The sequence below is a fragment of the Podarcis liolepis genome, assembly GCF_965112155.1.
Source record: "Podarcis liolepis genome assembly, chromosome: 4".
Lineage (NCBI taxonomy): Eukaryota > Metazoa > Chordata > Lepidosauria > Squamata > Lacertidae > Podarcis > Podarcis liolepis.
Window position 1 is genome coordinate 99,606,358 of NC_139558.1, and position 24,505 is coordinate 99,630,862.

Below are 24,505 nucleotides of genomic sequence, written 5' to 3' on the forward strand. Positions count from 1 at the left end.
CAGCAGGCAAGGCTATAGCCGCTTCCCAAATACATATGGGGGTATGTGTGAATAGGTAGGCATGGGTGGCAGCAGCAGGGCCCATGTGCCTGAAAACTGGTGTGTACATTTTGACACTTCTGGCTTTTGCTTATAAGGTAAAGGTAAATGACCCCTGGATGGTTAAGTCCAGTCAAAGGCGACTATGGGGTTGCGGTGCTCATCTCGCTTTCAGGCCGAGGGAGCCGGCGTTTGTCCACAGATAGCTTTCTGGGTCATGTGGGCAGCAGGACTAAACCGCTTCTGGTGCAACAGGACACCGTGATGGAAACCAGAGTGCACGGAAACACCATTTACCTTCCTGCCACAGTGGTACCTATTTATCTACTTGCACTGGCGTGCTTTTGAACTGCTAGGTTGGCAAGAGCTGGGACAGAGTAATGGGAGCTCACCCCATTGAACTGATGACCTTCCGATCGGCAAGCCCAAGAGGCTCAGTGGTTTGGACCACAGCGCCAACCGCGTCCCCTTATAACCCCTTAATCCTCATCCTTGAGCAAAACTAAACCTAACTTATTCTACCCCCCTCCCTATTATTGTCATAGCTGCAGAAAGATTTAGATTGCAAGTTCTTGGTGGCAAAATATAATCTTTTTACTGTTACTCTCTAAAGCACCATTCTGTTGGGTGGTGCTGTATAAATATTACTGCTCCTTACTGGTACCTGCAGTGCATTTTTGCCTCCCAACGGGAGTGCTCTTGTTGAGGGTTTATCGATTTCCAAAAATTTAAGTACTGCTTGATTGCAAGCACACAAACAAACAAAAAAACCCAAATGTGTAACATGCATTTCTGTTGCTTTGACTGGAGAAATCCTTCCCTGTGCAGGAAGCCTGCTATTCCAATTGATTGTCTGCATAGCAGATGATGGGGCTTCTGAGATTCCCATTTGTTAAAGGCTCACACCGCATACCTGGTCTGCTGCTGAAATTCCCAAACAGGTGCGTCGGAATTTTCAACTATTTCCGTGGCAACGGGATTATCGGCATCAGCAGCGACAAAGGACACGTAGCTACTGGGTGCCACGACCCCACGTTCAGTGAGAGGACTCCCTGAAAGACAAGTTGGGCAAATGTTGGTTTGGTCTGAAGTTATGAGGAAGGAGGAAACTTTGGGAGGTGCCACAAAATGCAGGCTCTCCCCAGAAGAGTCACAATCCATGAGGCCAAAGGAAAGGGCACTTCCAGATGGTTCTGGGGGAATGACTCCATGATCCTGGGTTCCTGTGAGCCTGCCAGGCGGGCAAGCACAGCCTTGCAACTGGCAACGCGAACGAGAAGCAGGAGGCTGAGGGCACCAAAGCTCCATTGCTCACATGCTCATGCACAGGCCTGTTTGGACAATAAGCAATCTTGGGAGAAGCAGGGCGGTACCCAGCTTGGCTTGGCAGCAGCTAGACTGGTAACTGGCAGTAGCTGCCTGGACCATATAACATTAAAGGATCTTCACTGGCTCCCAGTACATTTCCAAGCACAGTTCAAAGCGTTGGTGCTGACCTTGAAAGCCCTAAACGGACTTGGCCCAGGAGATCCGAAGGAGTATCTCCACCCCCATTGCTCAGCCCAGACTCTGAGGTCCTCCTCCGAGGGTCTTTTGCTGCGAGATGCGAAGTTACAGGGAACCAGGCAGAGGGCCTTCTTGGTAGTGGCGCCCTCCCTGTGGAATGCCCTTCTTTCAGATGTCAAGCAGATAAAGAATTACAGAAGACACCTGAAGGCAGCCCTGTTTAAGGAAGTTTTTATCGCTTGATGTTTTTATTATGTTTTTAGATATGCTGTAATCCACCCAGAGGGACTGGGGAAACCAGCCAGATGGGCGGGGTATAAATAAATAAATAAATGATTGATGATGATGAATGTTCTGGGTAAGGCCCACTGTCTTACAGCAAGCGGAAAATGCAGGGGGAAAGTGCAAGGGGAATGTACAAATACAGTGGTACCTCGGGTTACAGATGCTTCAGGTTACAGACTCTGCTAACCCAGAAATAGTACCTCGGGTTAAGAACTTTGCTTCAGGATGAGAACAGAAATAGCGCAGCGGCAGGCCCCATTAGCTAAAGTGATACCTCAGGTTAAGAACAGTTTCAGGTTAAGAACGGACCTCCGGAACGAATTATGTTCTTAACCCGAGGTACCACTGTATAGAATTTGCTGAACGTTACTATAGCACTATAATACACAAGACAGGCCTTTAGGAACTGCCAAAGAGAAGACCGAGGGTTCTTTGGTGCAAGAGAACGGACAAATAAAAGCCCCCCCCCCCGATTACTATAATCTCTTTCATGGCTGGAGCAGGACTAGAGCTTACCAGCCCCCCAACCTGGGACTGTTTATCTCAAAAGCATGGGAAGAAGCCTGTGAGAATAGAGATTAGCTAATCGTTTAATTGGCTTGACCTAGTTTGCTCAGCACAAAGTCGCTGTTGTGCACCCGCAGAACAACAAGGTCGCCCTCTGGGAAGAGCCTCGTTTCAGAGACAGAAACAATGTGGACCATGAATCCCAGGAAATTTCCCTGGGAAGGCGCTGATGCAGAGCCCAAGGCTGCCCAAATCAAGATCAGGACAAAGGGCATGTTGATGGCAGTTCTTTCGAACGGCAAATTCCCTTGCAGAACACTTCCACCCAAACTCCTGTTACTGATATTTTTTTGGAGTTTTGCAGTACTTTATGATTATCATAAAGGGATAGGAGTTTATAACAACCTCTGTCTAAAAGGGATGGACATATAATGCAAGAATTCCATTATGACTACAAGTGGTTAACATGCAAACATAATTAAATTGCTTGCTTATTTGTTTATCCCCCTGCCCTCCAAACTATTAACTGCAAAATCCTTTCTGAAGCAGCTTATGTATAAGATCAATAACATCAGCAGCAAACACTGAGCCCCTGCTTACAACCTTAGAACCTAAAAAGACACTAAATCATTATTTCACACAGAACTTTCTCCTTAATGAAGACTTATTACAGCGTGAATAATTTCCTGGGAGCAGACTGCGCCTTTTCATTTTAAAAATGCAACCATTGAGAACAGTTCTTAGGATGAACCGGAGCTGTGCAAGGAAATTCATGTGCTCATGTAACAGATTAGTTGTTTATGCTGTTTCCAATGTTTAATTGTCAACTCACCCCGATAATGGGTGGAATTTAACTAATGTGTCCCGTAAGCAGAAGCACAGTGTAGGGACCTCCACTCGCGAAGTGCGGGCGGTTTTCCTCAACTCTCCTCCCTCTGACACTGGCTTGGGGTGGGATAAACTCTGGAACAGGGCAGGGAGAGGAGAGGGGGGGAATCATTTTGTCTGGAAAACTGAAATGTTTGCCTTGACAAAACAATCACCTTGTTCAATTCCTCCTAGTGTTTTTAAAGGTGAATATTGTTGGCTTTTTGCAGTATGGTAGCGCTGCAGAGAGCTTGCTGGGGAGACCTTGCATTAAAAAGGGACTCAAAAATAACTTAAAGAAGGTTTTAATAAGAAAAACAAAAACTCCATTTACACTAAATATATTAACAAACAGACATGACCCAACCACCAACCCATCCTCCAGGGTAATGGGAGAGCTAGGTGCTGCTCCTTATATACTACACCCAGATGCTGACACACCTTGATCAAATACAACTCAGCAGCACCTGCTATGTTTCACAGCTGTAAAGCTGGGTCTCGTTATCTTGCTCTGGCCCCTTAAAGACATACACATGGAGTGGAACAATGATGAACCTTTACATTTAAAGAAACCATTCAACTCACCCTGATAATGGGTGGAATTTAACTAATGTGTCCCATAAGCAGAAGCACAGTGTAGGGACCTCCACTCGCGAAGTGGGGGCGGTTTTCCTCAACTCTCCTCCCTCTGACACTGGCTTGGGGTGGGATAAACTCTGGAACAGGGCAGGGAGAGGAGAGGGGGGGGATCATTTTGTCTGGAAAACTGAAATGTTTGCCTTGACAAAACAATCACCTTGTTCAATTCCTCCTAGTGTTTTTAAAGGTGAATATAAACCTAAGCAAACAAGTGACAACAGAACATCGCCTTTATGTCCCATTTGTGGGATTTCAACCTAGACCCTAGGGAGCCTAGAGTTTTACTCACCTTTTAAGCTCAAGTGCATAGCCCTTTCCACAAGGATGCTGACGGCAAATGTCTGCTCATGGCCCACTGTGTGGGGAGACTCCTTGGATGGTTTCTCGCTGTGGGTTTCCACAACGGAGGTCTGATCGGGTTTCAAATCTTGCTCAGGCTCCTTCCGTCTTTCCTCGTGGTCACTGATGCCACTGCTGCCATCTTCGGAAACATCGGGTCTGGAGGGGCTTTTGGGAGCCGCCACAATGTGGACTCGCACGGCGGCTCCCAACAAGTTTGAAGAATTGCGCCGGAACAAGGGGAAGACACCTGCAATGATGGGAGAAGGCACATTTCAATAAGCAGAAGAGAGGTTGGGGGCCAAGTGTCTGGTTCTGTAATCTCTGAGATCTTGCTGGTATTAAAAAAACTCTCCCGGTATGCCCCATGGAGGACCTTAAGGTCCATAAATAGCAACACACTAGAGGTCCCGGGCCCTAAGGAAGTCAGATTAGCCTCAACCAGAGCCAGGGCCTTTTCAGCACTGGCTCCAGCCTGGTGAAACGCTCTGTCTCATGGGACCAGGGCCCTGCAGGATCTGATTTCTTTCCGCAGGGCCTGTAAGGCAGAGTTGTTCCGCCTGGCCTTCGGCTTGGAATCAATTTGATTCCCTCCCCCCTCTTCTTTTTTCCTTTCCCCTCCTGCGATGGAACTCCTATTTGGGGACTTCCCTGGCTTTTTTCTGGCCCATGTAGGACCAGTCTGGAAAGTTAGCCTTGGTGAAGACTTGACGTTTTCATCCCCCAAAAAAGTTTTTGATTTGAGTTTCCATTGAAATGAAGCTGTATTTTAATATTTTGATGTTGTATTTTAATCTTGCTTTTAAGTTGTATTTCAATCACTTTGTTTTATATCGGGTGTTAGCCGCCCTGAGCCCGGTCTTGGCTGGGGAGGGCGGGGTATAAATAAAAGTTATTATTATTATTGTTGTTGTTGTCACGAAGAGTCGGACACAACTAAACAACAACAATTATTATTTAATTCATTCATTTGTTGCCTCCCACTCCTGCTCAGGCAGAAAAGTGTGGGCAGCGTCCCTTTCCACCTAGGCTGGAGCCAGCCATCCCTGTTGGCCACCAGCACCAGGTGATCGAAAGTACAGTGGTACCTTGGGTTACATACGCTTCAGGTTACAGACTCCGCTAACCCAGAAATAGTACCTCGGGTTAAGAACTTTGCTTCAGGATGAGAACAGAAATCGTGCTCCAGCAGCACGGCGGCAGCAGGAGGTCCCATTAGCTAAAGTGGTGCTTCAGGTTAAGAACAGTTTCAGGTTAAGAACGGACCTCCGGAACGAATTAAGTACTTAACCTGAGGGACCACTGTATGTGACTCTGAACATGGGAAGTTATTTCCTGCGTCCCATGGACAGCGCTAGACCTCTCCTCCAAGAAATTGCCCCCATAATTTTGGAAAGCCATCTGTAGTGGCAGCCACCACCACATCTGTTGGTTGTTGTTGTTTAGTCGTGTCCGACTCTTCGTGACCCCATGGACCAGAGCACGCCTGTTGGTAGCAAACTCCATATGGTAAGTGGGTGTCGCATAAATATGCCAATAGGGGCACGGCTGTTACAATCATTGCTTGGTGATGGGGTTAAAAAGGAGAATGCAAAGACTACGGGTTGGACGGCAATTGATGGATTGAGCCCCAAATCTGCCCAACGTTTTTTAAGCTGCTAGTGAACATACCACTAACTGTCCTTTTCCCCCTTGAGCTCTCGCTGAGCGCAGCAAGGTCCACATAGGCCGACCCAATCAGTCGATCGGTATCCAGCGGCCTCTCGGTGTTGCTTTCGTTCCCATAGGCTCGCCACGCCTGGACCTCCAGCCTCTCCTCCTTGAAGTACCACAGTAAGGCTTGGCTCAACGGCAGATCCATTTCTTTGCTTTTCTTGAAGCTCACGGTCACGTGCTTCTGGTCTTCGGCTAATTTGGGCCTCCTAAGAGACGTCCATGTGGCTTCTTGGTCATACAGCTTATAGCGGAGGTAGCAATGGACGCTTTTGTTTAAGTGCGTCTCTCCTGCAAGTAGCACACACTGCACTGGTAGCCACAGCCGAGGGATGGAAATGGCCACGGCTGTAGTGTTTTGAGTAGGCTGGCATTCGCCCTCACTGTCGTCCTGCAGGCACTCAGCGCTGGCTTCCTTCAAATTCCAGCCTAAAAGTTTAGCCGCATCCAGGACACGCTGCCGGTCCCCAGGATGGGCAAAGGTGACAGAAAGCTCCAGGCCTCCAACTGTGGTTTGCAGGATGTTTGCACAATGAGCAGGCACCAGATCCTCCGGCAGAGTTATTGGGAACCAGCCTCGGATACCTTTCACAGAGAACACAGGAAAAAGAGTGTCATTATCTCCTTTCAATGGAAAGTGGGCGTGGGGGAGCAGAACATTTTCATTTACTGAGCACCTCCCTATCAAAAAGCGACTCTGTTACGTACACCAAGGGTAACGCAGGTATCTTTACCTGATCTTCTGTTCAACAGGTCTCTGGTTGGAATCTTGGCAGTTCCCAGGAGGTAATCCCTCGAAGCCAGGGTTTTTGCTCCATATGGTGCTGTAAGATCAAAATGAAGGACATAGCAGAAATATGAAAAAAAATAAAAATCATGGTTCATACATCCAGAATGTATTCAGAATGGCCGAGTGTAGAAAAGGTGCAATGGAAAAGCAACCCTTGCGCTACTGGCAAGGATGGATTTATAAGATCGGATCTGTGTGGGCAAAAACTGTCCTTCCTACAGCTGGGATGGGTGAGCGCCCATTGCTCTATCCCAGCTTCTGCCAACCTAGCAGTTTGAAAGCATACCAATGCAAGTAGATAAATGGGTACCACTGTGGTGGGATGGTAAACGGTATTTCTGTGTGTTCTGGCTTCCGTCACAGTGTTCCATTGCACCAGAAGTGGTTTAGTCATGCTGGCCACATGATCCAGAAAGCTGTCTGTGGACAAACGCCAGCTCCCTCAGCCTGAAGTGAGATGAGCACCACAACCCCATAGTCACCTTTGACCGGACTTAATCGTCCAGGGGTTCTTTTCCTGACATAGTTGCTTATTTATGTGAAATGATTTCAGTTGTTATCCCTTGGAACTGGGCATGTTTGCCGCAGTTAACTGTGGGGCAATTCTTTATGCTCAGTGGTTGGTTGTTCTATGAAGGGTAATTCCCTGTTCTGTCATTGGGTGATAATCTACCACTGCTTCCTCTTTCTTGGTGTACAAAGCCTAATGACTGGCAACCTAGTTAGATGAGTGTCATATAAATAATACAAATAATAATAATAATAATAATAATAATAATAATAATAATAATAATAATAATGTCATCACCACCACAACCATCATGGCCTCCGTTTCATCAGAACACAAACTCAAAAGCATGAAAGCAAGGAGCTCAAGTGAATAAGTCTAGGAAAGCTACATACAAATCCAGGAAATGAAGCACATATTGATCCCTTTGTAATAGAAATTGAGGGGCCCCAGTAAATGGACTGTTTGCTGGCTATAAGCTTGAAGGCAATCACTGGACCAGTCCCAAAGGCTGCCAGCTGCTGACGGTTTAAAGCCAATGTGTTGTGCTTTAAAAATACAGTAGAATATAGCAGCTGGATGGCTAGAAAGAGCTGGTGCTTGCTGCCAGAGCACCATCTAAGCCCTTGCTGTGCCAGTGCTGGAAATGTCTCTTGCACAAATTTGATGGAAGTTGATGGATGCTGTGCAAAAGAGCAGGTGGGAGTGCTGGGTGGGTTTGCAACCTAAGCGATCCTTCATTGGTAGCTTGCTGGGTCCACTCCCCTTGCCCACCCAGCTCAGAGTGATGGCGTGATGCAGGTTCTGTCACCGGCACAGCAAACGTATGGGCTGCCCCCGTGTATTTTACATACCTGAGTTCAGGCTCTTGTGAAAGACGGAAAAGACTATCTCCGAAATCTGCAACAGCTCCCCCAAGGAACAGGCTTCTCCACTGCTTCTCTGGACCACAAGGTTGCACGGGAACTCTGTGTGGTGCTCGAATTCTGGGCAGAAAGTGCGAGCCACGGCTCGGGTGTTGCGCCTCTCTGATTCGGGGAGGAAGGGCAGCTGCACAGAGACGTAAGCGTTCACTCCAACTTCTGCACTGCATTGGAGTGAAGGGTTCTTTTCTGCCACAGCTCTTAGCAAAGAGAAGAAAATATCCCATATAAGGAGCGATTACAAAAAAATTAGACAGGCAAGCACATGGGTATGTGTTGATTGTGCGTTGCTGTATTTAATAGGGGCAGGAAAGCAGGATGGCTGCCCTTATACAAACTATCTGGACCATCTAGCCTAGGGCAGACAGCTCTGACTGGCAGCAGCACTCAACACTCTCTTGTGGCTATGCGCTTACCTGGCTGCTGCCTGCAAACCGGCTGCAAAGTGTATCTGAACCGAAATAGAAACTGCTTGAGCTGCCAGGATGCCTTCCGTCGCTTTCAGGGAGCGCCTGTATTTTACGCTCACATCAAGAAAACCTGGGGAAAAGGGGAGGAGAAAGAAATACATAATTGCTGAAACCGCGGGCAAGGTCTGCACATGGCTGATGTGACAAGAAGTCACAGCTGAAGATCTTCCTGAAAACAGACGCTCTGGTCCTTCTCGTCAACCCCATGAAGGTTAATACTTGGAGGAATCTAAGGAAGGTAGAAAGGGGACACAGGTTGCGCTGTGGTCTAAACCACAGAGCCTAGAGTTTGCCGATCAGAAGGTTGGCGGTTCGAATCCCAGTGATGGGGTGAGCTCCCGTTGCTCGGTCCCTGCTCCTGCCAACCTAGCAGTTCGAAAGCACGTCATGTGCAAGTAGATAAAGAGGTACCGCTCCAGCCGGAATGTAAACGGCGTTTCTGTGCGCTGCTCTGGTTTGCCAGAAGCGGCTTAGTCATGCTGGCCACATGACCCAGAAGCTGTACGCCGGTTCCCTCGGCCAGTAAAGTGAGATGAGCGCCGAAACCCCAGAGTCATCTGTGACTGGACCTAATGGTCCGGGGTACCTTTACCTTTAAGGAAGGTAGAAACAGAATATGGCGGACAGAATGCAAGATGCTCTTTCTTAGCCTCAGGGTGGGACCTGACATTATAAGGCAAACACAAGGTTCCCCAATGCCATGTTTGCCTTCTAATTCCAATGTGTGTGTGTGGTGGTGGTGGGGAGGATTTCAGGAGAGGCTGTATAACCAATTGGTCCTTCTTGCACCAATTCTCTCAACCCCTCTACCCTGGGCCTGTTTCCCCCCTTCCCCAGATAAGACCAAAATTAGCTCAGCTGTGAGAAAAAACTGGAGGCTGAGAGAAAAACGAAGCCTTCCTGCCTCCACTTGATCTACCTTACACATACATACACACCCCACCCCTGTTTTACTGTTAATCTCCAAACCTGTCTGCTAATATATGAAGTTCTGCCCTGCTTTTCACCTGTAAAATGGGACTGAGCCCTCCAGTACAGGTTATTGTATTTTAGTGTTTTGTTGGAAGCCACCCAGAGTGGCTGGGGAAACCCAGCCAGATGGGCGGGGAATGAATGAATGAATGAATGAATGAATAAATAACCACCACCACCACCACCACCACAAGGAAGGTAAAATTTATTTAAAGTCCTGAAAAATTAGGCCTTACACTCTGGTACAGTAAAACCTGACCAAACTCCAGACTTGCTCTGGGCCAATGTCTTCTTTTACCTGAGGAATGGGGATGGGGTTCCCCTGTACTCTCAGTCCTTGGGATTAAGGGTAGACTGAAGGTCTGGATGCCCACGTCCTCTCGGTATTGCATGGTCACCATGGCACACAGGCGGGACAGCGGCAAGGTCCCCCTGGCTACCATCTGGTCTCGGACGTTGGGGTAGTAATACCTACAAGAAGAGATGTAAACGTTAGGGGCAAACCCTTTTGAATGCAAAGAGGAGCCTGCTAGGCCAGCATCGTGTGGCCCACCAAGCCAAATGCAGCCATGTACTGTATCCCAACAGCCCCAGTCATAGGAAGCTGGCTTATGCCAGGTCATACTCCTTGTCCATCTAAAGGGTGATATGATAGCCATGTTCAAATATATAAAAGGATGTCACATAGAGGAGGGAGAAAGGTTCTTTTCTGCTGCTCCAGAGAAGCGGACACGGAGCAATGGATCCAAACTACAAGAAAGAAGATTCCACCTAAACATTAGGAAGAACTTCCTGACAGTAAGAGCTGTTTGACAGTGGAATTTGCTGCCAAGGAGTGTGGTGGAGTCTCCTCCTTTGGAGGTCTTTAAGCAGAGGCTTGACAACCATATATCAGGAGTGCTCTGATGGTGTTTCCTGCTTGGCAGGGGGTTGGACTCGATGGCCCTTGTGGTCTCTTCCAACTCTATGATTCTATGATTCTAAAGCAAGGCTGCCTGGTGTGACTGGCAGCTGCTCTCCAGGGTTTCAGGGGGAAAGGGCCTCTCTCATCACCTGGCCCAGTTGCATGCAAACTCTTAAGGTTTTGTTACAGGGTCAAAGAAATGAGTCTGAAAGGGATAATTCTGAGAGTGAAGAGCTCAAGTACAGAGGACTCAATTCTTTTAGGACTTTCTGTGCCCCTCTTTGAGGAGGATCCTTCGCATGGTCATCCAATAATAATAATAATAATAATAATAATAATTATTATTATTATTTATACCCTGCCGATCTGGCTGGGTTTCCCCAGCCACTCTGGGCAGCTTCCAACAAAACACTAAAATACAATAACCTATTAAACATTAAAAGCTTCCCTAAAGAGGGCTGCCTTCAGATGTCTTCTAAAAGTTTGGTAGTTATTTTTCTCTTTGACATCTGGTGGGAGGGCGTTCCACAGGGTGGGCGCCACCACCGAGAAGGCCCTCTGCCTGGTTCCCTGTAACCTCACTTCTTGCAGGGAGGGAACCGCCAGAAGGCCCTTGGAGCTGGACCTCAGTGTCCGGGCAGAACGATGGGGGTGGAGATGCTCCTTTAGGTCTACTGGGCCAAGGCCTAACCACGGCTTGATGTCAGCAGAAAGGAGAGGTGGGTGTTTGCCTTGGCTGCGTGTGCTGCTAAGCAAGGGGCATTGTAGGGATGGTGAGGGACGCCAAAAGAAATACCTGCACCAGATTTCAAATTGGATCCCTCCTCCTCCTCCTCCTAAGCCCTGGGCAGAGAAAGAGCTGAGCAGCAGCCTTTGGACAGGGACATCAGCAGGGACCATCAAGGAGTGATGACGCTCGTCGCCAAAGTTGGGGTCAGGGACGCACAAGGTGGTTGTCGAGCGGAAAGGCTTTAACACAAGGCCTGAGGAGGTAAAGCAAAGCCAGAAAAGACCTGTGATGCAAGGGACAAGGGACCCACGTGCCACCCAACACTGACCCAAGCCCACTCACTAGCCAAGAGGACCCAAGGCTGTTCCTACGGCCGTCATTCACATTAGGCCTCTTTGGGCATTCATATTGGGTCCTAGCTTGTTTCAATAATAATAATAATAATAATAATAATAATAATAATAATAATAATAATGATGATGATGTATTATTTATATCCCGCCCATCTGGCTGGGTTTCTCCAGCCACTCTGGGTGGCTTCCAATGGAATATTAAAATACAATACAGTGGTGCCTCGCAAGAAGAAAAGAATCCGTTCTGTGATTCTCTTCGTCTAGCGGTTTTTTCGTCTTGCGAAGCAAACCCATTGAAGGATTAGCGGATTAGCGTTATTAGCGACTTTTAGCGGCTTATCTGCTGATCGGATCAGCTGATAAGCGGCTTAGCGGCTTAGAAAAGGGGGGGGAGGGGAAAAAACCAGCAGGAACTCGCAAGACATTGTTGTCTTGCGAAGCAAGCCCATAGGAAATTCGTTTTGCGAAGCACCTCCAAAACGGAAAACTTTTTCGTCTAGCGAGTTTTCCGTCTTGCGGGGCACCACTGTAACCTATTAAACATTCAAAGCTTCCCTAAACAGGGCTGCCTTCAGATGTCTTCTAAAAATCTGGTCGTTTTTCTCTTTGACATCTGGTGGGAGGGCGTTCCACAGGGCGGGTGCCACTACCGAGAAGGCCCTCTCCCTGATTCCCTGTAACCTCCCTTCTCGCAGGGAGGGAACCGCCAGAAGGCCCTCAGAGCTGGACCCCTCAGAATGATGGGGGTGGAGACGCTCCTTCAGGTCTACTGGACCAAGGCCGTTTAGGGCTTTAAAGGTCAGCACCAATACTTTGAATTGTGCTCGGAAACGTACTGGGAGCCAGTGTAGGTCTTTCAAGACAGGTGTTATGTGGTCTTGACGGCCACTCCCAGTTACCAGTTTCTAAGCTCAGTCTGGCATGTTTGTGGGCCCTTGCTCATCCAGCACGTTGACTCGGGCTGAAAATGATGTTCAGCAGGTTGGGATGCTTGCAGCTGTCACTTCCTGTCTCTTGGCCACTTTCTACATTCAGCTGAAGGGGTAGAGCAGCGGAACATACAGTATATCGGATGTGGGAGCTCTGCACCCTGGGAAGGCCAGCAGGCAATAACTCAGTTTTCTGGCAACATTCTCATGTGCAAGCTAGCCAGGAAGAGGTTCCATGCTCCAATCCTGTCCAATTACCCTCCAAACAGGAGAGGAGGCAGGTGCCCTGAGTGTAAAACCAGTCGCCGTCAGTGAGAGCAAAGCCCTGGCAAGCAAGCCACTGCTGGTCCTATTATAGATGAGCAGCCTTGTTTCATTTTGGAAGCTCAAATACGTATTTGTCCATCACCATGGCACTCTAGCCAGTTCAGTTCAGAAGCTGGGAAGAGCACCCGGAATATCCTGATGGGCAAACGGCACTTACCATTCTCACAGAACTCTGTCCCACGCAGTACGTCCGACTCCGACTCCTGAACGGGAAAGTGGTACTGCACATAACAGTCAGCCTCTCCCCAGACTGTGGACTGGAGGGGAGTGAGCCCTTTGACGCTCTCAATGTGGATCTCAAAAACGTGCTCCATCATCCCTTCCTTTTCTCTGCCTGACTGCTAAATAATAGACAAAATGGAATCCCTGTGAAAGAGGGGAATCCCTGTGGGGGGAGAGTCCCCGTCTCTGGTGAACAAAATGCCCAATCTCAGCATGTTCTGGGCATGTAATAATAATAATAATAATAATAATAATAATAATAATAATAATAATAATTTATATCCCGCCCTCCCCGGCCAAAACTGGGCTGAGAGCGGCTAACATCAAATGTATAAACCAACATAAGATCAGGCAATCAATTAAAATACATCCTAAAATCAGGTCAGGATTAGAATAAAATACAATCAGATGGCAACCCGCAGATTAGGCTTGGGGTAATAACCCACCATCATTATTTATTTCATAAAAATTATACACCAGCTGACTGTGAAAGCAAAACAAAACCTCAAAGCAGCTTACGAAAAGAAGGTAATGAAAAGAACAAACAACAATATTTGCAACCATTAAAGCTCGCTTCAGTTTTCTAAACATCTGGGTAGGATTGTCTGAACACAAAGGTTCAAAACGTGCCCAAGAGAGGTACCGCAAAGGCACCTGACTTATTCCCTGAGGCAGGGAGTTCCAGAGAGTAGATGCTATTGCACTAAAAGACTGATTGCTCGCAAATGCAGGGTGATTTTGTGTGGCACTTGCAACAACCCCATTTCTGCAAACTAAAGTGGTTGAGTGGGGGTATATTTGGTATAGTGATCTCACAGGTATACCGCAGGTTTGCCACACCTGTAAGACAGTCACTGACATATAAACACAACACCACACACACACACACACACACACTTTAAATGTTCTACACTCCTTCCCCATCAACACCACCCCAAGGACAAAGCTCTTGGAGACACAGCCAGGTGCGGTCTCTGGTGGGTCTCCAGGCCAGGCACAGGCAAACTTGGCCCTCCAGATGTTTTGGGACTACAACTCCCATCATCCCTAGCTAACAGGGCCAGTGGTCAGGGATGATGGGAGTTGTAGTCCCAAAACATCTGGAGGGCAGAGTTTGCCTATGCCTGCTCTAGGCGGAAAAAGTGCTAATTTTGGGGGCAGCCTCAGCAAACACAAAGATATGTTTGATGGAGATACCTTTGGAAGAGGCATGGCAAGAGAGTCCAGAGCATGTGGAGGGCGCATTGCCACGGGAGGTGCCATTCCTTCCTCGTTCTTGAGCCTCTGCAGTGCCGCGATCTGCTCCGCGGAGCCCATGGCCAGAATGACCTTCAGGCTCCCCTTTTTGCTGCCGGTGAAGACGTCCACCACGGGCATGGAGCCATCGACAGCCAGCACCGGATACTGAGCCTGAAGCAGCAAGCTGGATATCTTGGGGTCCCTGGGAAGGGAGGGAGGGAGACAGTCATGCTATGTAAACTGCGTAGCGATTCCTGTTGACGCATGAAGTGGTGAATTAACTAACTAAAACATGCAAAAGAGTCCAATTTCCCTACCAGTGAATCTCCTTGCCACCTTTGCCTTTAGCAGAGACTGGCAACTTTTTCATGGAGGCTAGGCATTTTAAAATGCAGGAAAGCTGGGCTTCTATGAATTTGACATGTGAGATTACAGTGGTACCCCGGGTTAAGTACCGCATTTTTCGCTCTACAAGACGCACCAAGTTTTTGGAGGAGGAAAACAAGAAAAAAATATTCTGAATCCCAGAAGCCAGAACAGCAAGAGGGATCGCTGCGCAGCGAAAGCAGCAATCCCTCTTGCTGTTCTGGCTTCTGGGATAGCTGCGCAGCCTGCATTCGCTCCATAAGACGCACACACATTTCAAAAAGTGAGTCTTATAGAGCAAAAAATACGGTACTTAATTCGTTCCGGAGGTCTGTTCTTAACCTGAAACTGTTCTTAACCTGAAGCACCACTTTAGCTAATGGGGCCTCCTGCCGCTGGAGCCCGATTTCTGTTCTCATCCTGAAGCAAAGTTCTTAACCCAAGGTACTATTTCTGGGTTAGTTCCTAGACTCTCTGCTTAAGCAAGCTGCATACTTAATCTGATCTGTGAGCCTTCAAGGCCTCATCACTCATTTGAATTGTGCTGGATACCTGGGGCGAGCGTAAGTCTGGGGACAGGGGGAACTTTTCCAGCTTTAGGGTCGTATTTTCTGATGGGCAACCTTTCCAAGGGTGGCTGCATGTCATACAGGAGAGGTGGAAGGCAAGAGTGGATGAAGTTATGATTTGTTTTTGTATGGTAGGGCACGTTCCAGCTGGAGGAATTTTACTCACCGCTGGAATTCCCTCCATCATTTGTCAAAGCAAATTGAATGACAGTTCAAGGGCAGCCAAGCCAGTCAAAAGCACTTGAGGAGGGCATGGAGCAATGGCCTTGCTAGTGTGTGTGTCCTGACAGTGTGCCAAGGGGCTAGGAAGAACGCTGGGCCACATTTGACCCTAGACTCTCAGTCCCCTTGGCTCAAATTCCCACTCAATCTTTCTGTGATTGTGTTTTCAGTTTATGTGCCACACCCTGGAACCTCAGGGGGGAAAGTGGGTGAAAAATGCAAGAAACCGGAGTCCAAGGATTACTCGCACATGAAGGTGGCAGGTGGTTGGTGGCAGGACCCTGTGAGTGAGAGGCAGGGAAGGGAAGGCCTTCCAGGGTGAGAGACCCCACCGACTGGCCCTGGGAGTCCTCATAAGGAAGCTGGTCCTGGAGGAAGACCTGTGAGGGGAGAGACTCCATCAGGCAAGGCCTTCTTCCACCTGCCTTGCCCCACCCTCCAGTCTCTGCTTCTCAAGTTGTATTGTATTATTTTGTGCACTGTGGCTTGCCGTTGTTTTATTGATTGTACAGTGGTGACTCGCAAGACGAAATTAATCCGTTCCGCGAGTCTCTTCGTCTCGCGGTTTTTTCGTCTTGCGAAGCACGGCTATTAGCGGCTTAGCGGCTATTAACAGCTTAGCAACTATTAATGGCTTAGCAGCTTTAAGAAAAAGGAAACAAACTCGCAAGACGTTTCGTCTTGCAAAGCAAGCCCATAGGGAAATTCATCTTGCGGAACGACTCAAAAAACGGAAAACTCTTTCGTCTTCCGCGTTTTTGTCTTGCGAGGTACCACTGTAGTTTCGAAATTATTTATTGCAATTGTTAAGAGTGGGTTTCTGTTTAATTTTTATATGCTGATATTATTATTCTATACTATTCTAATGAATGTGGAGCTTTATTTGATGTAGATGGCTTATTTTAAAGCCGTTTCATTATCACATTTTTGTATTGTTATAAGGTGTACATTCTTTGTTTCTTCGGCTTGTAAACCGCCTTGAGTATTGTAAGATAGAAAGGCGGTATACAAATTAAAAGTGATGATGATGATAAGGAAGGAAAGCTCCCAGTGAGAGCTGAGAGGGTCCATGGCTTTCTGTGTGAGACAAGGGTTAACAACTAGTTTTGGGAGAAGACTCTTTTCTCTTTCTCTGTTTTTTGTTTTTATTTAGATTATATAGATAAGAAATGAAAGAAACAAATGAATCAAAGCAAACTGGGTGGTGGATGTTTTGGGCAGTATACTGCCCCTTAGCTTACTTCAGGATGAACTCATAGCAATATATCATATGTAGCCCAAGTTAGGGATGGAAATTAAAAATCACTGCCTGGAAGTGATTTTCGGTTTTTTAATCTGACTTGGTGGTGGTGGTGGGGCATTATCAGTGTTCCCGAAAGAAGAAAACTGAGTAAATATGCCACAACACAGTAAAATAAAAACAATTTAAAAAACGAAGAATGAGTTTTTACTTGAATGAAACGTAGAACTGATGCAGTGGAAGCTTCACGAGTCCTAGCAGGGCGTCTCCTCCTGGAATGCACACCTTGTTCCAGGCTTCTATGACCATCACGTTGTTCTTCAGCCTCTCCAGATGTTTTGATGTCAGTGAAATAGGAGTTACCTAGAGATTTGATCAGACTCTTTGATCAGAGAAGCAGGCTTATACACACACACACACAGCCCTTCATCTCAGCCTTTGCAAATATAAAAATAAAGAGGACGGCATGTAAACCAGCAAATCCACAGTAAACTGTCCTTGGACCCAATACAGCTAACGGGGGGGGGGGGGGGTTGATTAAGTCCCCTTGCAAGCTTACCAGGTTTGATTAAGTTGCAGGTAAAATGTTTGCTGACAAGTTTTCCTTGTGAGGAAAAGAAAACGAGTTTCAAAAGTTAATTTTGTTTAGTGATGTTCTAGGCCAGGGGTCAGCAAACTTTTTCAGCAGGGGGCCGGTCCACTGTGCCTCAGACCTTGGGGGGGGGACTATTTTTTTTGGGGGGGGGGGATGAACGAATTCCTATGCCCCACAAATAACCCAGAGATGCATTTTAAATAAAAGGACACAGTCTACTCATGTGAAAACACCAGGCAGGCCCCACAAATAACCCAGAGATGCATTTTAAATAAAAGGACACATTCTGTTCATGTAAAAACACGCTGATTCCCGGACCGTCTGCAGGCCAGATTGAGAAGGTGATTGGGCCGGATCCAGCCCCTGTTCTTGGCTGCCCCATAAAAGATGCGTTTCGCACACTTTAATATTTGGTCTCTCATGGGGTTCTGTCTGCGGGTGACCTGGGCATGCCTGAGCACACAGAGAATCACAGAACTGAAAAGTGGGCAGGGAACCCAATGGTTACAGTCCAACCCCCTGCAATGCAGGAATCGCAGCTGGAGAATCCCCAACAGATGGAAATCCAACCTCTGCTGGAGAAGCTCAAAGGAAGGGGAGTCCACAGCCTCCCAAAAGAGACTGATCCACTTTCAAACAGCTCTTGCTGTCAGAAGGTTCTTCCTAATGTTTAGTCAGGATCTCATTTCTTGTAATTGTAATCTCACCCGAACAAGCCTGCTCCATCTTCCAAATGACAGCCCTTCAAATATCTGAAGGCGGCTTTCATACCACCTCCCAGTCTTTTCTTCTCCAGCCTAAACATCCCCAACACCCTCATAAGGTTTGTTTTCCAGACACTTTGTCATCCTGGCTGCCTTCAGCTGCACACATTCCAGCTTCTCAATATCTTTCTTAAACTCCAGTGCCCAGAACTAGATACAGGTGGGGTCTGACTCATGACTGAGATGTCCTTTGCTGCTGGGAATTGGGCGGCTTTAATTATAGGGTCAAGCCAGCTATGAATACCTGTATACCTGAAGCAGTGTCTCCACCCCCATCATCCAGCCCAAACACTGAGGTCCAGCGCCGAGGGCCTTCTGGCAGTTCCCTCGCTGCGAGAAGTGAGGTTACAGGGAACCAGGCAGAGGGCCTTCTTGGTAGTGACGCTTGCCCTGTGAAACGCCCTCCCAGCAGATGTCAAGGAAATAAACAACTATTTTACTTTTAAAAGACATCTGGAGGCAGCCCTGTTTAGGGAAGTTTTTTTAATGTCTGATGCTGTATTGTTTTTGATACTCAGTTGGAAGCTGCTCAGAGTGGCTGGGGAAACCCAGGCAGATGGGCGGGGTATTAGTAATAAATTATTATTATGATTACGAAGGGCAGCAAAACACATTCTACCTCCTGGCAAGTCTGACAACTACTTTAGAATACAGAAACTGGCCCTCCTGCTGTAAAGCAGTGGGCAAATAATAAAAGTTTGGGGCCTGTATTTTGTTCTCTGACCTCACAATTTTAAGGACGTGACGTTAAAACACTGAGGAGGAACTAATGTTACCAGGATTACTGCGCACATGAAAAAACTGAAGCTTGCCTGAGAAAACTGGAAGATGGGTTGTGTGGTCCCCCATATCACAGCAGACCTTGTGGCTTCTTCTGTGTTGAAGAGCTTGCAGTTTAGATACACGTTACAAGAGCCATGAAATCCAGCGTCTTTGGGAACAAAGACCTTCCCTTCTGGGACCATCAAGAGTACGTGCAGCAGCAAACCTTCTTCTTCTGATGCACACAGCTGGTTCAGGAGGTTACGGGAGACGGGCATGGGGACTGGCAGCTGACTCACGCCAACATTGGCCCTTTCTGATACTGCAGGTGAAGACTCTTGGTTCCTCTTTGGGAGGTGGCAATTAGTTTGCTTCAAGACTGGGGGGCTTCCAGCAGGAGTGGCACTCCTGCCAACTTCTTGAAACTTGACTCCGGGACTCCTGATGGCGTGAACTGGAGCTTGTGGTGCCCCATTCGCTGCCTTGGCACTGGTGCTGGAGAAATCTTTATTATCAGCTGCAAGTTCCAATGACACCTGCCGCAAGAAAGTTAGAAATAACGCGTTACCTGCTGTCTGTTGAGAGCACAACCTTCTGCAGCTGTGCTTTTCAAACTCTGTTCCTGTGAACCATGATGTCTCCACCTCCATCGTTCTTCCCGGACACTGAGGTCCAGCGCCGAGGGCCTTCTGGTGGTTCCTTCGCTGCGAGAAGCCAAGTTACAGGGAACCAGGCAGAGGGCCTTCTCGGTAGTGGCACCCAGCCTGTGGAATGCCCTCCCACCAGATGTCAAAGAGAAAAATAACTAGGCAGCCCTGTTTAGGGAAGCTTTTAATGTTTAATAGGTTGTTGCATTTTAGTGTTTTGTTGGAAGCCACCCAGAGTAGCTGGGGAAACCCAGCCAGATGGACGGGGTATAAATAATAAATTATTATTATTATTATTATTATTATTATTATTATTATTATTATTATTATTATTATTAGCAGCTTTGTAGGGCTTCTTCCTCAATAGCAAAATCAGTGTGTGTGTGTGTGCACGCGCAACAGGAAAGAGAACCAGTGCACCAATGGGCTCCAGTCGGTGGCATCATTGCACTTCCCGGGTGGGAGAGGGTCAAAGCCCCGGGGAGGCTGGCACAGTGCAAAAGTGCAGCAGCGGAGCTAATCTGTCATTCTTGCTACTGCACTTGCACTGCGCTGACCCACCTGATACCTTGCCCTTCTCAGTAAGCATTGCAACACTGCTGATGGGAGGACAGGGGTGTGGTGACACCCCTCCCCACCGACCACCCAGACAATCAGTAACAGCAGAGACAAGTTTGTTCTGGGTTGCACCATCCACTTAGAAGAGGTACAGTAAGAGTCCAGGCAGCTCTTGCCAGTGTGGACCTTGAAAGATGCCCCAGAACCCTCTGCAATATGGAAAGCTTCTTCAGCAGACATTCTGAGAAACAACCCCCAATCTGCTTGCCCCCAAGGGAATCACTCTGTTTTCCACTGCCTTAGCACCTTGGTGACATCAGGAACCATCCCTCCAATCCCCACTTTCATCTCCAACCCCATTTGCATGATTAGCAGGCAACAGACCTCACAGTGGTGAATAAGAAAAAGAGCAAAAATCACCTGCAACAGGCCTGGAAAGCAAAGGGTCAGGAATGGCGGTGGCCCTCAAAAACTGAGCAGTACCCAGCACAGCCACTCAATACATATTCCCACCATTAGGTGACTGCTTTAGTCTAGATATAATAAATACTCTAGATATAAATATAGGAGGTCTTTGTTTGGGAATGAGCTGGGGTCCTTCTCTTCCCAGATGTAAACCTGACACCTGAATGAGCTCCAATGCAGAAAGCAGCCTCCCCAAAAAATTTCCATGGCCAAAGCAAGAGGCAACGATATAAGCCAATTCTTTAGTCTCCTTTGGCAACAAACTTGTGGGCAATTCATGCCCTCACAGATTCAGGCGGTACAGTCGTACCTCCTCCCTCTGGTTACGTAAATTTCGGGATGCGCACGTGGCAAACCCGAAGTATTTTACCGGGTTTTGCCGTACGCACATGCGCAGAAGCAGTTTGTGCATGCGCAGAAGTGGTCCTCAGGTTGTAGAAACCTTGGGATCCGACTGGACCTCCAGAACGGATCCCGTCCACAACCGGAGGTACCACTGTATTCGTCATGAAACTGAGAGGAGCAGAGAAAAGGAAGCTACTGATAAGATTTCACAGTAAAAAAATATCCAATTCCCAAAGGCTACAGGGCAGGGGCTCACCCAGTGCTAACTAAAGCATCAAAGCCAAGGCAAATCCTTGGAATAGAATATTGTACAACAACAATACCAGTTCCGAATAGTTCAACAATGTTGGCAGATTTTACAATTTGAGAGCATATGACACCTAAGTATTGCATTAAGACAAGCTACCTGTGTGTAGAACAGTATAGAAGCAGGTTGTGTATACCTTCAAAGGCCCCAGCTGGGCTGGATCTCCGACTTCTTTCACAGGCAGTTCACGGCTGACCGTTAGTTGCTCAGACTGAATTATGTCTCGCAGCGGGAAAACGGCTGAGCCAATCAGCAGGGGCTGAAGACAGGAGAACACAATGGGGAAGGAGGGGGTAATATTGCGCATTTCACTTTTCAATATTACATAATCTATACTGTATTGTGCTCATGGTCGTAAAACCTCTGGTAGGGTTTGGGGGCTGGGGTTCTGCCAAGGTCTTCAAGGAAAAGTAATCAATAAGAAAATATATGTACTGTACTGGCCCGAATATAAGCCGCACCCAAATATAAGCCACACATTTAAAATTGGAGGGGGGGGGAAGGAAAAAATACTCAAATATAAGCCTCTCCATTCCTCGCTGCTCCTGGCTACATACTTGGGGGGGGTGAGCTTCCGGCGGCCTTTCCCCTTCCTTGCTGTCTCCCTTACCGGCCTTGGGGGAGAGGACAGGGGACTATGCATGGGGTGGGCGCCACTTTGCCGCACTCCTGGCTGAATACTGTAAGGTTGCGAATATAAGCCACACTTTTCACGGTCAGAATTGGGGGGGGGAGGGGAGTGAGGCTTATTTTCAGGCCAATACGGCATTAAGAACATTCAAATCCCGGCTTTCTGACAAAATAGTGCTCTAAGTGGCTAACAGTAAAACAAAAAAATTAAATTACGAAACAAAACTTATTAAAAAAAAATTCACAAATTACACACAGGTCTACAAAGGGTATCTATAAGCAGACAAGGTTTAAAATATCCATTTAAACCTAATTAATATGCTGAAAGCCAACTGAAAAAGAAGCATTTTTGCCCTCCTCCACCAGCGGAATGCCAAGCAATGCCTCTCAAAGGAGGGGTCGCAGTGGAGCCCGTGAAAAGGTCTCCTTGTTGGCTCTTACCACACAGACGTCCAACACTGGTGGGACAAAGAGTGAAGCCTTAGCTGCAGATCTTAATAAGCAGCAGTCCCATAAGCAGGGCTTAAAGGTAGGTTTGAAATGGGTCTAGATAATCTGCTTCATCCAGAAAAACAATAATGCATACCTTTCTTTGTGTGCCTTGTTTTGAGTAGACGTGGAACTCAAGGTCCGAGTTCCACCAGTGGGTTATCATTGTGCCACTGAAGTGAACGGGGAAGACGTACCGCTGTTGAAACTTCACCACTGGAAAGGTAAATTGACAGGGATTGGAGGCCCGATGGGATGGAAGAGGGAAGAAAAAGATGCTCAGTCAAAATTTCAAGGATACGGCAGAAGAAAGGTCTTCGGAGGCTTGTGAGGGAAAAGGCACAATGAAAGAAGAACAGAACTAACTACTTAACTACCCCATTCCTCTCTGGCAGATTTAGGCTTTTCGCATTTACAGTGCTATCCTATACATATATACTCCAAAGGAAGTCTATGAGGCTGTCTCCCAGGATTTCAGCATTTAAAATCCATTTTTATTAACCTTATTAATAATTTCCCCCACTTAACTATCTAAAGGTTCTTTCACTCCCTTTCATTTTGTTGTTGTTGTTGTTTAGTCGTCTTAGTCATGTTCGACTCTCCATAACCCCATAAATCAGAGCATGCCTTGGAAACTCTCACTTTCTTCTCAAAGCTTCTCCTTGTTTACGTCAATGGAGTTTTGTTGGCAAAATGCTGGAGAGGTTTGCGAGTTCCTTCTCCAGGTGGATCACACGTAATCTAAACTCTCGGCTATGACCTGTCTGTCTTGGGTGGCCCTGCATGGCATAGCTCATAGCTTCTTCGAGTTATTCAAGCCCCTTCGCCACAACAAGGCAGCGATCCATGAAGCGGATCCCTTTCTTTACGAGTAACTAAATCCTATTGACCAAACTGCAGGAGGCAGTGGAAGAAAGGAGTGCCTGGTATGCTCATCCTGAAGCAAAGTTCTTAACATGAAGCACTATTTCTGGGTTAACAGAGTCTGGAACCTGAAGCGTATGCAACCTGAAGCGTATGTGACCTAAGGTACCACTGTACTTTGTTTCACCCTCTTTCAAAGCCATCTAGGTGAAGGGGTGAAGACGGGAACAAATCAATGAATGCTCCCCTCTGCTATCCCGAGCCCTTCAGTGAAGCAGCAGGAGAAACGGAGCCCCTTCCATTTCTCCTCCCGCTTGGCTGAAGGGGCGCTGCGCAGCTCTCTCTCTCTCTGCTGAAGCCAGGAGAGTCTTGCTCTCCCGGCTTCAGCAAAATGAACCCGAAGCCTCTGGAGCGCAGCGGGACCTCCCACTGCACTCCGGAGGCTTCAGGCAGCTATCCCAAACTGCAGGAGGCAGTGGAAGAAAGGAGTGCCTGGTGTGCTCTGGTCCATTGGATCACGAAGAGTCAGACACGACTAAACAACGGCAACAACAAATCCTATTCCCGTTAACTAGACTGCCACTCTTCATTTTCTAATTGTCTTATAAAGTCCTTTGCCTCTACAGTGGTACCTCAGGTTAATTCGTTCCGGAGGTCCGTACTTAACCTGAAACTGTTCTTAACCTGAAGCCCCACTTTAGCTAATGGGGCCTCCTGCTGCTGCCACGCCGCCGGAGCACGATTTCTGTTCTCATCCTGAAGCAAAGTTCTTAACCCAAGGTACTATTTCTGGGTTAGCGGAGTCTGTAACCTGAAGTGTATGTAACCCGAGGTACCACTGTAGTTGTGTGTGTTTTTTTGGGCGGAGGGGGGAGCTGAACAGCTTATTTTCCTTATCAGAAAGATCCAATCCCACCACCTTTCTCCACCCATAGCAGGGGCTGCCAGCCTTTTGGGGTCAATGGGAACATTTGGAATTTTGAGGAAGTGCCAGGTGCAGTGTGGCATAGGACAAAATGGATGCTACACCTAAAAGGACAGGACCAGAAAGTGGTGTTGGGCATGGCACCATGCAATCAGCTGCCCCATCCATGGGAGAAAAGGCCCCTTTCCCCCAGGCAAGGCTTACCTTCCCCCAAGATTTTACTTGACGCCACCCGAACTATTTCTGTCGTTACGGCAGCCTGCCCTGCTCCAATCTTTGAAGCTCCCACTGGAAAGTGAAACTCGACAAAGAATGTCCTGTGAATGGGAGAAACAGAAAGCGTATTGGGTGAATCAATCAACTGTTTTAATACAGTGGTGCCTTGCAAGACGAAAAGAATCCATTCTGTGATTCTCTTCGTCTAGCGGTTTTTTCGTCTTGCGAAGCAAGCCCATTGACGGATTAGCGGATTAGCGCTATTAGCGGCTTATCTGC

General features: G+C 47.5%; 1 protein-coding gene across 7 annotated transcripts in view; it reads right to left on the bottom strand.

The window, feature by feature from the left end:
• The window catches only part of C2CD3 (C2 domain containing 3 centriole elongation regulator), a 60,581-nt gene that overhangs the window by 23,063 nt on the left and 13,013 nt on the right, over positions 1 to 24,505 (bottom strand). For 5 of the 7 annotated variants that reach the window (XM_083499097.1, XM_083499096.1, XM_083499094.1 and 2 more), the window contains 15 exons: positions 24,215 to 24,327; positions 22,319 to 22,437; positions 21,239 to 21,361; positions 18,831 to 19,316; positions 16,871 to 17,022; positions 14,221 to 14,464; positions 12,959 to 13,142; positions 11,259 to 11,445; positions 9,857 to 10,029; positions 8,533 to 8,656; positions 8,048 to 8,316; positions 6,630 to 6,719; positions 5,854 to 6,480; positions 4,133 to 4,432; positions 953 to 1,091 (listed from right to left, as the gene is read on the bottom strand). In XM_083499097.1, the coding sequence (XP_083355223.1) occupies positions 953 to 1,091; positions 4,133 to 4,432; positions 5,854 to 6,480; positions 6,630 to 6,719; positions 8,048 to 8,316; positions 8,533 to 8,656; positions 9,857 to 10,029; positions 11,259 to 11,445; positions 12,959 to 13,142; positions 14,221 to 14,464; positions 16,871 to 17,022; positions 18,831 to 19,316; positions 21,239 to 21,361; positions 22,319 to 22,437; positions 24,215 to 24,327 (3,330 nt within the window). The remainder of the gene's footprint in view (positions 1 to 952; positions 1,092 to 4,132; positions 4,433 to 5,853; positions 6,481 to 6,629; positions 6,720 to 8,047; positions 8,317 to 8,532; positions 8,657 to 9,856; positions 10,030 to 11,258; positions 11,446 to 12,958; positions 13,143 to 14,220; positions 14,465 to 16,870; positions 17,023 to 18,830; positions 19,317 to 21,238; positions 21,362 to 22,318; positions 22,438 to 24,214; positions 24,328 to 24,505) is intronic. The other 2 variants (XM_083499095.1, XM_083499098.1) reach the window with 1 other exon arrangement.